This window comes from Lampris incognitus, chromosome 18, assembly GCF_029633865.1.
Source record: "Lampris incognitus isolate fLamInc1 chromosome 18, fLamInc1.hap2, whole genome shotgun sequence".
In the NCBI taxonomy this organism is placed as follows: Eukaryota; Metazoa; Chordata; class Actinopteri; order Lampriformes; family Lampridae; genus Lampris; species Lampris incognitus.
Genome location: NC_079228.1, coordinates 10,976,376 through 10,990,851, shown reverse-complemented (window position 1 = coordinate 10,990,851; position 14,476 = coordinate 10,976,376). Strand labels below are relative to the sequence as shown.

General features: G+C 47.3%; 1 protein-coding gene across 1 annotated transcript in view; it reads right to left on the bottom strand.

Moving 5' to 3' along the window:
- Positions 1 to 1,219: 1,219 nt before the first annotated feature.
- kcnk9 (potassium channel, subfamily K, member 9) overlaps positions 1,220 to 14,476 on the bottom strand; it is a 47,609-nt gene continuing 34,352 nt past the window's right edge. Inside the window, exon 2 of the mRNA XM_056297958.1 lies at positions 1,220 to 2,175. Coding sequence (XP_056153933.1) covers positions 1,220 to 2,175 — 956 coding nt within the window. The remainder of the gene's footprint in view (positions 2,176 to 14,476) is intronic.

Genomic DNA, 14,476 nt, shown 5'->3' with positions numbered 1-14,476 from the left:
ACGTGTAGGTGGAATTAACCAACATTTGAGCCTATTTTATGATCAGATATTCTTAAAATGCATTACTTAGGTGAAAATAGCAAAGAACTAGCATGCTATTAGCATCCATCATCATTGCCACCCATGTCCCTCCATCCATTATCCAAAACACGTATCCTGCTCTCAGGGTTGTGGGGATGCTGGAACCTATCCCAACAGTCCAATTATCAAAAATTAATGTCCTTTAATTAAAGGAATTTGATGATCAGATATTCTTAAAATGCATTACTTACATGAAAATGGCAAAGAGCTAGCATGCTATTAGCATCTAGCATCATTGCCACCCATGCCCAGTTATCCAAAATTAATGTCCTTTAATTTAAATTCAAGGAATCTGATGTATGAAGAAAGGTTCTGTGGCTAAAGATTAGCATACATTTAGCATGTTGAGGGCAGTGCTTTGGGTGACTATGAAAATGTCGGGGTTTTTTGTAAGCACAGGTGATTTTCTAGCCTTGTGGAGATGAGAAAAAAATTCACTCATACTTGTATGATCCTTCAAAACCAAGACAAATGATATCAGTAGACATGTCCTTAGTATGAAATTGGCCATTTTGAAAAAGACAAAGGTATGTCACAAAACTATGGCACACTTATCAAATGACATCTAATGCACATGCTAATATTGGCAACAATATTTTGGCATCATCTGTGGTAAAACTGTTGAAGAGTCATGATTGCTTAAAGAAAACAATACCTGATGCTTAAAGTCATTTGAAATTCTCTGTCTGCAGTGAGGCAATGTACATAACTGTAATAGTTTCTTCAAGTTAAAGTGAAACAGGCCTACTCCATTGGAAAAATAGCATCTCCCCAAAATGTCAAGTGTGCATCATTTGGTATGTAACCAGTGTAAATATATCAACTTTGTAAATCTGTGATTAGGAAGGTCTGGTAGTTTAGGTTCCTTGTTTTGCAAATAGACCAGTTAGTTGGAAAAAAAATAGACATCCATGCTTCATGCTTTGCCTCCCTCATAAAAACACTTGTGTGTCCCCACTTGCTGTTCAGGATAGCGCTTTTATCTGTTCCCATGAATAATTTATATATTACATAGCATCCGAAACAGTGGAGGGAGAAGTGCTAAAATTAGATTCGGTAAGGTGTACCGTCGCGGAGTCTGACCTACTACAGTCGTGTACAAAACATGGAAAAGCTCAGCGTCCCGTGTTTCCGAGCCTCAAATGGATTTCCTCCTTTTCATGAGCCAGTGATTGTCTGTGAAGCTGTGGAGCCCCGGCGACACCGAGCTGACGGGGGAAGGGAAGAAGCTGTTTTTCAAGGTGCTGGGAGAGATCTCCTCGATCCTGTAGGAGACGGAGTGAAAGTACTGATTGGGGTTCAGCTGGGAGCTGAAGGAGTTCTGATGTGAGAAGGCACAGCTCACACCTCCCATCCCTCCCACACCCATTCCTCCTCCTCCCCCAGAGCTGCCGAACTCATGCGAGTGGTAGTGCATGCAGGAGCAGATGGACTGCAAGTCAGTCACCTCCGCCCGGTACCGCTGCCGCTGCTGCTCCTGCTCGCGCCGCCGCCGCCCGCGCTGCAGTGACTCTTCCTGGATGTGGATGATCATGCTGTTGCGGTTCCCAGCCAGCGAGGCACGTTCCTCTGCGTCCCGCCGCTCGTCCTCACTGTTCATAGTCAGAAAGCGCAGCACCACGAGGTTGAGAAAGGCCCCGATGACCGTTAGGCCTACCAGGATGTACATGAAACTAAAGGCCACATAGAGGGGCTTCCTCTGAAGGGCGCGGTTCTTTTGCAGGGCTACAAAGTCCCCAAAGCCTATGGTAGTCAATGTGATGAAGCAGTAATAGTAGGACTGGAAGAAACTCCAGTCCTCGTAGTGGGAGAAGGCGGCGGCCCCGATGCACAGGGTGCCGATGCAGGAGAAGAAGCCCACGGTCACCATGTTCTCCATGGACACATCAGTGATGCTCATGCCACAACACTTCTTGATGCGTTTCAGGAGATACTTGACAAATGTGTTCATTCTCTCACCCAGACTTTGGAACATGACGAGGGTCAGAGGGATTCCCAGGACGGCATAGAACATGCAAAAGGCCTTTCCCGCATCAGTCCCGGGAGCTGCATGTCCATAGCCTGTAGAGAGAGAGAGAGAGAGAGAGAGAGATACTGTAATGCAGATGAATTATGTGACAAGTTTGGATCGACACGTCGGTAGTATGGGTGCTGCAGTATCAGCTCCATCACCTGCCAAACAAGACACTCATAGTCCAGCTTCAGTTTACAAACATGACCAAGCAAGAAATTGCCACCACTTTCTGCCAAAATTTGTATTGATTGGACGCATGCACCAGAAATGTGTCTGCTCATTAATCTTATTCAGGCCCAGAGATTACGGTGGGAGGGTGGTCCAATTAGTCAGAGGTTTTCTGTAGTGGAGAGAGTTGGAGAAGGAAGGAAGATGGTATTGGATGAGAAAGGAGTCATGAAAGAGCCAGTGGGGCTTTTAGCTTAATTGGACTTTATCTTAAGGCAACAAGCTGCTGACTCACACACAACCACACTTTCAAAAACTTGTGGGCCTAACAATAGGAGCTGTGCATTACATTTATTTCTCAACCAATATATTAGCAACAATGAGGGTATACTTTATATATATGAAGGTAAGGGCAGAGCTTACCGAGAGTGGCGGTGTATGCGCAGCAGATAACCGATGAAAGAGCGAGGCGTTCTTATGCCAGAGAGAACAAAAATGGTCAGTCTCCCCGATTATCTCTTATTATGTAGTTCTTCGCCGACCGCGGTAGGTCACCACTTTGTGTTTTTTACAAACCAAAACAGCAGCCAAGAAACACCCACCACAAGCAAATGTTTGTATCAATCAACGCCTTCCAAACAGACATGTTTTCTTCACGGACTATAACCTGGGCAAGTTCTTGGCGTTTTGCGCCCCTGAGTATCGATTCGGCCTTTTGCCCTTATGATTCTCCACTGATTTAAGCACTTGTTTGGATACATGCAGCAAGAGTTCAATTTTTATGAAGTCGGCTATGCTGATCTGATCAGCAACTACCAAACCAACAGAGTTTCATGTGAAAACATGCTCTGTATGATCAGGCATTATACAAGAAGGGGAATTCAAGCGAGCGACTCCAGCAGGAAGCGGAAGGGTGGACTACAGGCCAGAAGATCCGACTGAGCTGATCTCCATCGGCTTCACCGAGCTGCTAGAATGATTTCAACTTTGAGAAACATTTTAGAGATGCAGAACTGCACAGAGACAGTTGTCCCGGTGGCCATCGTTGGATGGTTGATTCGTCATCAAGATGGCGCCGAAGACGGCAGCCTCGGTTCTGCGCTTCGGATTCTGGTGATGGATTTTAAATCAACACATTTCAATATGTGTTCAACAGATAAAAACACAGCTGCGTTGCTCTCTTTTTCCATAATGATGTGTTAAAGGGGCTTGTAAATCATTTTTTTTTTGTTGAAAACATCACCCGTTCGAATCCCCGTGTTACTTCCGGCTTGGTCGGGCGTCCCTACAGACACAGTTGGCCGTGTCTGCGGGTGGGATGTGGGTATATGTCCTGGTTGCTGCACTACCGCCTCCTCCGGTTGGTCGGGGCGCCTGTTTAGGGGGGAGGGGGAACTGTGGGGAATAGCGTGATCCTCCCACGCGCTATGTCCCACTGGTGAAACTCCTCACTGTCAGGTGAAAAGAAGCGGCTGGCGACTCCACGTGTATCAGAGGAGGCATGTGGTAGTCTGTAGCCCTCCGCGGCTTGGCAGAGGGGGTGGAGCAGCGACTGGGATGGCTCGGAAGTGTGGGGTAATTGGCCAGATGCAATTGGGGAGAAAAAAGGGTGGGGGCAGAAAAATCACACTGCTGCTATGAGGGAGCAATTTCATGCTTTCTCTTAGGTAAATACCACATTACCATCAGCTCCCTTCAGACTGCTGACTTAATACTGGGGCATCAAACACCGAGACTTATGTGACATGTGACCTACATAGGGTCCAGTGTGTTACATCAATAAGAAATGAGGTCATTAGAAAGACGAAACGCCAGCGTTAGCGAACCGGGGCGAGATGTTCCACTACAACACCGACACCTTCAGTTTAACCAACACCTCCATCACTGTCCTCCACATCTACACCCCTTTATAACCTTTATACACGGACACCTCCATCACTGTCCTCGACATCTACACCCCTTTATATCCTTTATACGTGGACACCTCCATCACTGTCCTCGACATCTACACCCCTTTATATCCTTTATACGTGGACACCTCCATCACTGTCCTCGACATCTACACCCCTTTATATCCTTTATACATGGACACCACCATCATTGTCCTCTACATCTGCACCCCTTTATATCCTTTATACATGGACACCACCATCACTGTCCTCTACATCTACACCCCTTTATATCCTTTATACATGGACACCATCACTGTCCTCTACATCTACATCCCTTTATATCTTTTATACATGGACACCTCCATCACTGTCCTGTACATCTGCACCCCTTTATATCCTTTATACACGGACACCTCCATCACTGTCCTCCACATCTACACCCCTTTATATCCTTTATACATGGACACCACCATCACTGTCCTGTACATCTGCACCCCTTTATATCCTTTATACACGGACACCTCCATCACTGTCCTCCACATCTACACCCCTTTACATCCTTTATACATGGACACCACCATCACTGTCCTCTACATCTACACCCCTTTATATCCTTTATACATGGACACCTCCATCACTGTCCTCGACATCTACACCCCTTTATATCCTTTATACATGGACACCACCATCACTGTCCTCGACATCTACTCCCCTTTATATCCTTTATACATGGACACCTCCATCACTGTCCTCTACATCTACTCCCCTTTATATCCTTTATACATGGACACCACCATCACTGTCCTCGACATCTACACCCCTTTATATTCTTTATACATGGACACCACCATCACTGTCCTCCACATCTACACCCCTTTACATCCTTTATACATGGACACCTCCATCACTGTCCTGTACATCTGCACCCCTTTATATCCTTTATACACGGACACCTCCATCACTGTCCTCCACATCTACACCCCTTTATATCCTTTATACATGGACACCTCCATCACTGTCCTGTACATCTGCACCCCTTTATATCCTTTATACACGGACACCTCCATCACTGTCCTCCACATCTACACCCCTTTACATCCTTTATACATGGACACCACCATCACTGTCCTCTACATCTACACCCCTTTATATCCTTTATACATGGACACCTCCATCACTGTCCTCGACATCTACACCCCTTTATATCCTTTATACATGGACACCACCATCACTGTCCTCTACATCTACACCCCTTTATATTCTTTATACATGGACACCTCCATCACTGTCCTCTACATCTACGCTCATTTAAATCCTTTATACATGGACACCATCATCATTGTCCACTACATCTACACCCCTTTATATCCTAAATCCATGGACACCTCCATTAGTGTCCTCTACACCTACACCCCTTTATACATGGACAACTCCTCACTGTCCTCCACATCTACACCCCTTTATATCCTTTATACATGGACACCTCCATCACTGTCCTCTACATCTACACCCCTTTATATCCTTTATACATGGACACCACCATCACTGTCCTCAACAGATAGGTTATGTAAGGTAGATTATTAGAGGTAAATAAGTGTGAGACATTCATAACTATCAACTCAACGGTAGAATGTTGTCTTAAGCGGTATCCTTCAAATTTCCGAGTAGAACCAGTTTCAGAAACCCTCTCGTCTCATCACCTCGCGGGGTCAAGGTGATGTGATCAATCTGATGACTGTGAACAACCTGGTGGAGCCACATCAAGAATACAGACAGTATAAGTGTTGATGTTACTTTTAATAACATCTCAGAACTACTTTTTTCATTTTATCTGACCATCTGTTTCCTTCCCGCAAATTAGCAAGTTAACTGATAATTGGATCATATTGCTTAGACTATATGTACTTGCAGAGTAATTGGGGTCTAATGACTTAAATTGGAACCCATTTAGAAGTGATGGATTTCATTTGCCTTGTGGTGCTTTATGACTAAGCATCCATTATACGGAATGAATTACAAGAAATTACCGACCTTCTCAATTCAAATTTTTTTTACTTTTAAAAAGGATATGTACACTTTTTCTGAACCCAGACATCATTTCCATGTCGCCGGGCTTCGTTTGGAGTTTTTACAGAGGAAAGCATCGCCGATCACTTCGGGAATGACAAACATTAAAACCTTAATATTAAGTAATTTTAAAACAGAAAGCTCAAAGTAGTCAGAAATATCTTAAAGATACTGCATTTGGAGAGCGTCTGGGTAGCGTAGCGGTCTATTCCGTTGCCTACCAACACGGGGATCGCTGGTTCGAGTCCCCATGTTACCTCCGGCTTGGTCGGGCGTCCCTACAGGCACAACTGGCCGTGTCTGCAGGTGAGAAGCCGGATGTGGGTATGTGTCCTGGTTGCTGCGCTAGCACTTCCTCTGGTCGGTCGGGGCGCCTGTTTGGGGACTGGGGGGAATAGCGTGACCCTCCCACGCTGTCAGGTGAAAAGAAGCAGCTGGCGACACCACATGTATCGGAGGAGGCACGTGGTGGTCTGCAGCCCTCCCCGGATCGGCAGAGGGGGTGGAGCAGCGACCGGGACGGCTCGGAAGAGCGGAGGAGTAATTGGCCAGGTACTATAAATGGGGAAGTTAAAATTACTTCTTTATTTTTCCACATCCACAAATACTTCATCCTTACTATATCTGCAGCATGAACGTAGGAGATGCTGCAGGACAGCCGGGCTACAGCACTTCCTGCTCTCATGAGCACGGAGGCTTACACAGAGCTTGAGATGTACTGCCTCAAAGGCGAAAAGAAGTTAAAAATAAAACCATATTTTATTCCTTTTCAATTTTTTTTTTCCTTTTTTTTTTTGTCTCAGAGAAAACTTTGATGCAGTATATTTTCTTTGGTATGCAAATATGTAAAGTCCCAATCAAGTCCGTGTCGTACGTTGAAGGGAATGTGCGAGATGGTTTTGAATTATAATTATATTCTTAGTTCATCCACACAGAAACCTTCACACTAGTGAATATTCATCTTATCAGAGCCAGCGTATTACATAATGGAGGCCATACTGAAAAGATATCGTGGATTAGAAAATGATTTACTCTGTATTCTCTTATTGGTAAAATATGACTTCATCTTGGCCTGTACCGAAAAGAAACACTATTCACCGATGGGAAAAGTAAAAGCAGTGTATGCGATGGAGACAATAACTCCCAAACTACAAGCTGAACCCAAAACCTCCAGATTCACCCGTCTGCTCTCATCATGCATACTGGCATACGTAGGTGTGCTAATGTAATGTCTGCTTCTCTCAGTATTGGTAATATATATATATATATATATAGAGAGAGAGAGAGAGAGAGAGAGAGTATATATATATATATATATGTATATACATATACATATATATACATATATATAAAATCCAGTGAGTCAAGTAAATTCTTTATGAGACAGTGCGAGCCTGTTTCATGCCATAAGCAATACTACAAAAAAACTACAAAACACACATATATCCAACATATCCAAAAAAAAAAACCCAAAAAATGTCTGTGGGAACTGCCGGTCTGCATGGGCTAGCAGTTAGCTTAGCCTGCCCCGCTTCCGCATCCTGTCAGACCGCCCTCGGTGTTTCCTCCTCGGGCGCGGCTCCAGGCAGGGGCCGTGGTCCCTGGGCCCACAGGATGCAGCAGACCAGGCTCTCCCAGCCAATCCAGTGCCAGCTCTCCCAGCCATCAAATGAAGACACAAACTTAGATGCAGACGTGAGAAAAAGGCACTGCACGGACCGGTACTGGGTGAGGCCGCCGCGAACTTAAGTTCGTGCTGCCAGCTTCCCACACCGGAAGTGCGTGTCAATACATGCATATATACACACATGTTCTGAAACCTATTCTAAGTACAAAATTGAATTGAGGCCTCTGCATCCAGATGATGGTGCCATGCAAACACTGGCATATAATATTGTGTAGTCATATTTAATTTACAACAGTTATCCGAGGAACAATGCAATAATCTGATGATAGTAATTAGAATGAGGTATTCAAATCAGGTCTTTGTGTACATTTATCCGTGATGAAAAGACCCGCAAAAGCCAGCAAGCACAATACGGCTGGCTCTTGATTGTATGTGCGTCTCCACTCTACGCTGGCCTCCGACTTGTCTTCTGTTTGTGTGTGTGTTTTTGTGCCGCAGTGCAGGACAGTAATCTGTTTGTCCTGCTGTAAGGACTCTATTATCTCCTGTTGTCAAGGGTACAGACACATTTGTTCTGCTGTGCTGGGACCTGCCATCCGCAGGTGCTTTTGTGTCCGTGTGTGCACAGGTGAATGTGCATTCATGTGAAGTGCACGGAAAAGAAAATCCTGCAGAATGGAAAGCAGGAGACCCGGTCAGTCGCTCACGGGTTACATCATTTGGAAAGCCCTTCGAAGACGGGAGGTGCTTGGCGTGTCCCCGCATTTGTCTAAGTTGAGACTGTGCAGCGCTTTGGCTATTTTAGCAGTGACTCTAATGTTATACCACCTAGCAATTCATCCATAACATGGCCAATCAAACATCGTTAAGAATCTACAAACCCAAGAATCCTCTTCAGTGCAATCAGTCTTTCACTGCACCTCGTTGTGGTGACGCCTTTCACATCAGCTAAGTGCATTATCTATTAGTTTTTGGTTTTTTAGAATATCTGAATCGCTCAAATCACATTTTGACCTATCACAATATAAACTGTACCTTGCCATACTAGCTTGATAAACAGTGGAGAAATGAGAATGATTCACACCCCCCCCCCTTTTTCTCCCCAACTGTACCCGTCCAATTACCCCACTCTTCTGAGCCGTCCCGGTAGCTGCTCCACCCCCTCTGCCGATCCGGGGAGGGCTGCAGACTACCACGTGCCTCCTCCCATACATGTGGAGTCACCAGCCGCTTCTTTTCACCTGAAAGTGAGGAGTTTCACCAGGGGGACATAGCACGTGGGAGGATCATGCTATTCCCCCCAGCCCCCCCCCCCCCGAACAGAGAACCCTGATCGACCAGAGGAGGCGCTAGTGCGGCGACCAGGACACATGCCCACATCCGGCTTCCCACCTGCAGACACCGTCATCGGTACCTGTAGGGATGCCCGACCCAGCCGGAGGTAACACGGGGATTCGAACCAGCGAGCCCCGTGTTGGTAGGCAACAGAACAGAATGCTATGTTACCCGGACGCCCCGGCGCAAGTCCCAATCAGGTAACCAACGACGGTGCCAGCTAGCGGTGACGGATGATGTCGCTGGTAAAGACGGAAGTGGGAGTTCCCCTACTGACCGTGAATCGGCGCAACAGTTCGCGCGCAAAAAAAGAAGTCCGGTTCACGAAAACCAACGCTAACAGCTGCACGATACATCATTGCAGCGCCGCCATGGCGATGTGCGCATGTGCAATAGACATCGCAAGACATGCGATGTGAAGTAAGGCAAATTCACTCGCTCATGATGCAACTTTTTGCGGCTTGAAGCAAAAGGAAAACTCGCACAGTTCTCATTTCCCATGACTAACCTCCAAGAGAGGGGAGGAAGAAAACCACTTTATTTGTGTCACTGTGCAGGTTACAACGAGGTTTGTCTTCTGCATTTAACCCCATCCTATTGGAGCAGTGGGCAGCTGCAGCGCCCGGGGACCAACTCCAGTTCTTCTTTCCATTGCCTTGCTCAGGGGCACAGACAGCAGTATTAACCCTAACATGCGTGTCTTTTTGATGGTGGGAGGAAGCCCCACACAGACCTGGGACAGCCTGGGCCTCAAACCAAGGACCTTCTTGCCGTGAGGCAACAGTGTTAACCACTGGGCCACCGTTCTGCAATATTTTTCAGGCCGGATTCGAACCCAGGCCACTGCGGTAAGGACTCAGCCTTATGTGGTACACACTCTACCAGGTGAGCACAAAGAAGGGTGAGAAATAATAAACTGATCAGGAGCGATGCCATATATCTGCTACTACTACTACTATTACCTTTGGCTGCTCCCGTTAGGGGTTGCCACAGCGGATCATCCGTTTCCATCTCTTCCTGTCCTCTGCATCTTCTTTTGTCACACCAGCCACTTGCATGTCCTCCCTCACCACATCCATAAACCTCCTCTTTGGCCTTCCTCTTCTCCTCTCCCCTGGCAGCTCCATATTCAGCATCCTTCTCCCAATATACCCAGCATCTCTCCTCCACACATGTCCAAACCATCTCAATCTTGCCTCTCTTGCTTTGTCTCCAAACCGTCCAACCTGAGCTGTCCCTCTAATATACTCGTTCCTGATCCTGTCCTTCTTCGTCACTCCCAATGAAAATCTTACCATCTTCAACTCTGTCACCTCCAGCTCCACCTCCTGTCTTTTCATCAGTGCCACTGTCTCCAAACCATACAACATCGCTGGTCTCACAACCATCCTGTAAACCTTCCCTTTAACTCTTGCTGGGACCCTTCTGTCACAAATCCCTCCTGACACTCTTCTCCACCCACTCTACCCTGCCTGCATGCTCTTCTTCACCTCTCTTCTGCACTCCCCGTTACTTTGGACAGCTGACCCCGAATATTTAAACTCATACTCCTTCGTCGCCTCTACTCCTTGCATCCTGACCATTCCACTGTCCTCCCTCTCTTTCACACATAGCTATTCTGTCTTGCTCCTACTGACTTTCATTCCTCTTCTCTCCAGTGCATACCTCCACCTCTCCAGGCTCTCCTCCACCTGCTCCCTACTCTCGCTACAGATCACAATGTCATCCGCCAGCCTGAGCTAACCCTCTAAATATGCTCATCCCTAAATCCCGTCCATTTCTGTCCCTCCCAACAAGCATCTTCAACAACTCTGCCACCTCCAGCTCCGCCTCCTGTCTTTTCATTGGGCACGTGGTAGTCTGCAGCCCTCCCCGGGTCGGCAGAGGGGGTGGAGCAGCGACCGGGACGGCTCGGAAAATAGATTAACTGGCCAAGTATAATTGCCCCAAAAAACGCAGTCACTTCACTAATGGAGCTGGTTACGACATGTTCAAACGAGCAGAACTGCACAAGTAGTCACCATTCACTGCTATGACGCAGGCCGCGTACATGTAATCCAATTAAGCAAAATCAACGAAACAATAATAATAATAATAAACGTGTTAAGTCTACTGTCACCAGATGAATCACTGTTAAAATAGCAGAATGACTCAGCCCTGGTTTGGCCAAGATCCCCTTGTTACTACACGGTCACGTGCTCTTATTTCCCGGCGTGCTTCATGTTGACATTTGTGTTGTGCTGTGCGAGTATTTGCCCGCCACCACGACTCGAGCGCCTTTGCGTGGTTCCATCCAACCTGCTGCCTACATGACGACCCAGTGACTTCACCTACGAGGAACCCTCCGAGAGTGTGTGTATGGGAGAGAAAGTCGGAGAAACGGAGAGAGGGAGGGAGGGAGGGAGGGAGGGAGGAGAGCCAGAAGAAGATGGAGACAGAGGGAGACTCGTTGTTCCTCGTTATGTAACGTGGTACAGTTGTCGGCTACTTGAAAGAACCCCGTGATTTACAGCATCACCGGAATATTTCTTTCTCCCCCCTGAAGAATCGATACGGAGGCTCAAACCGAAAATCAATTCCAGTCCTCCCATTATCACTGGCTTGGCCCCCATTGGCCTCATTATAGAGAACATGACCACTCTCGCCCATTTTTAAAGGCTTCATTCCAAAACGCAGTACATCAAAAAAAAAAAAAGAAAAGGTGCTTTACATTCATGGTTTAATAAATAGATAAAAAAATTAAATGGTCACCTCCGAAAAAATCTTACTGTTTTCTAGACGAGCGGAGAATAGCTAATTAGGTGAATTATATGGATTAATGAGCTATACTGTAGCGAATTCAGGGGGGGGCAGCCGGGAAGCGAACCCGGGTCGCCGCGGGTGACTGCGCTAACCAGTCAACTAAAGGGTCCGACCCGTTAGCCAAGGGCTAGCGAGTCTAGTCATCCGTGGTCGCTGCACTACCCCCCTCCTTCGGGAAGCGCGTCCCCGCGCCTCAGCATACCAGCTCCCTCGCGCCTCTGGCTGCACGCGCTTCCGATGGCCTCGCGGTCTCACCGTCCCACTTTTGACACCAATGTAGCGAATTCAGGGGGGGACGCGAACCCGGATCTCCCGCACCACGGTCGCTAACCGGTCGACTAAAGGGTCGCGTCCCGGCTGCGGCGGGTTCCCGGCTGCCCCCTGAATTCGCTGCAATACTTTCCACCATAGAAAGCATATGTTGTTAGAATTGCTACGCCATTTTTTTTCAAATGGCGTATAACAAAACTTGTATAGCATATTACTCCATCTCAAATGACATCACTGCCCTGTGACATCCAGACAGCCAAAACCCTCTAAATGTTAAATGCAGGTCGAGAAGACTCTGCATAGTCTCCACAAGACTCCATGTTACCAACAAGAGCCTGACGCCGTCTGGGAAAGTAGGAACACCGTGGTTATTGTACCCGCTGGGGGCAGAAACCCCAAATTAACAGAGCTCTTTAAAACATTTGTTGTTGTTGCTTGTGGTTACGGTCTCTCTGCTGCTGCGTCTTTCCCTTTATCACTGAGGGGGACATTTGAAGAAAGACATTGTGCAGGACAGAGAACTGTGCGATCAGAGAGGCTTTGCCAAAGCCCAACGTCACATCACATTTACATTTTAGACATGTTTTGCACAAAGTTGTTCAGAGCAATTCATGAAGAATTCTAGATTATCTAACACACGGCCCTGACATACAAAGAGAGATTTAGGGGTTAAAACCACCGATATGGGGCATCTGGGTAGCGTGGCGGTCTATTAAGTTGCCTACAACACTGGGATCGCCGGTTTGAATCCCCCTTGGTCGGGCGTCCCTACAGAGACAATTGGCCGTGTCTGAAGGTTGGAAGCCGGATGTGGGTATGTGTCCTAGTCGCTGCACTAGCGCCTCCTCTGGTCGGTCGGGGCGCCTGTTCGGGGGGGGGGGACTGGGGGGAATAGTGTGATCCTCCCACGCGCTACATCCCCCTGGTGAAACTCCTCACTGTCAGGTGAAAAGAAGCAGCTGGCGACTTCACGTGTATGGGAGGAGGCATGTGGTAGTCTGCAGCCCTCCCCGGATCGGCAGAGGGGGTGGAGGAGCGACCGGGATGGCTTGGAAGACTGGGGTAATTGGCCAAGTACAATTGGGGAGAAAAAGGGGGGGGGGGGGAGTCCAAACTAAAATTAAAAAAAACAAAAACAACGATATACGTTGAAAACAGCAAACTTGAGGGGTTTTCCGTGTTTTCTGACCCGTTCTACCCAAGTTTGTCGGCAGAAAAGGGCAAAAGATTACCAGGGGTGTAAAGAGGAAGAGCACAAGTTGGAAAGCGTATCGTCTTGGTTCAGTCGTTAATGCTTAAACACACTCTTGTCAGGGAGCAAAGTTAAGACTTTGGAGGGTCAATACACAACTAAGTATTGAATGGCCTGGCAACAACAGAGGAGATGAACAGATATTAAGTTTTGCCTGTTTGGATAAATTAACAAAAGCATAAATCGTTTTCAGAGGGCGAACGACTCGCAAAATAATTCTCAATGACCGGGGGAATAAGGCTGTGGAATAAATTGTAGTCTTAACAGAGATAGTACCCGGCCCTAGACCAGAGCTGGTACTGTGGCCCAGCACTCATCAGTCTGTTTATTTTCTAGAGCTAAAACAGGAGGGTGTATGTAAGCCTCTAAACAGAAGAAGCTTCGTAGCTAGATACTCCGCGGAGAGGCTGGTGAACCACCATGATTCCCGTTCATGTCGGTTAGCACAGTTCCTCCAGGGAGAAAGACGTTCTCGGCCAGCGCCTCCATAGGGACTCCGAAACTGGTTTGGTGGTGCGTCGTGCTTCGTGGACCGGGTCAACGGCCCCATAAACTTGGTTTTGTCGAGAGTTGCAGCAGATTCCCTGCTGCCCCCTGAATTTGCGTGGGGTGATGCGACCGTGAGGCCATCAGAAGCGTATGCGCCCAGAGGCGTGAGGGAGACCACCATGTGTAGACTCGCTAGCCCTCGGCTAACGGGTCAGACCCTTTAGTTGACTAGTTGGTGCAGTCGCCCGTGGTGTGGGCTACCCAGGTTCGGTTCCCCGGCTGCCCCCTGAATTCGCTACATCGGTGAAGAGTGAAGTTGGGCGAAGGGGACCAGATGAGATGTTGTCACCTAAGTGTTGGTGAGGCGTCAGTGTTGTGTAACTACGGTGTAGGTGAGTATAGTACCCAATTTTGGATGACCTGGTAACACAATCTAAAAGAAAATTCGAGATTAAAAGAGCCAGTACAGAACCTTGAAT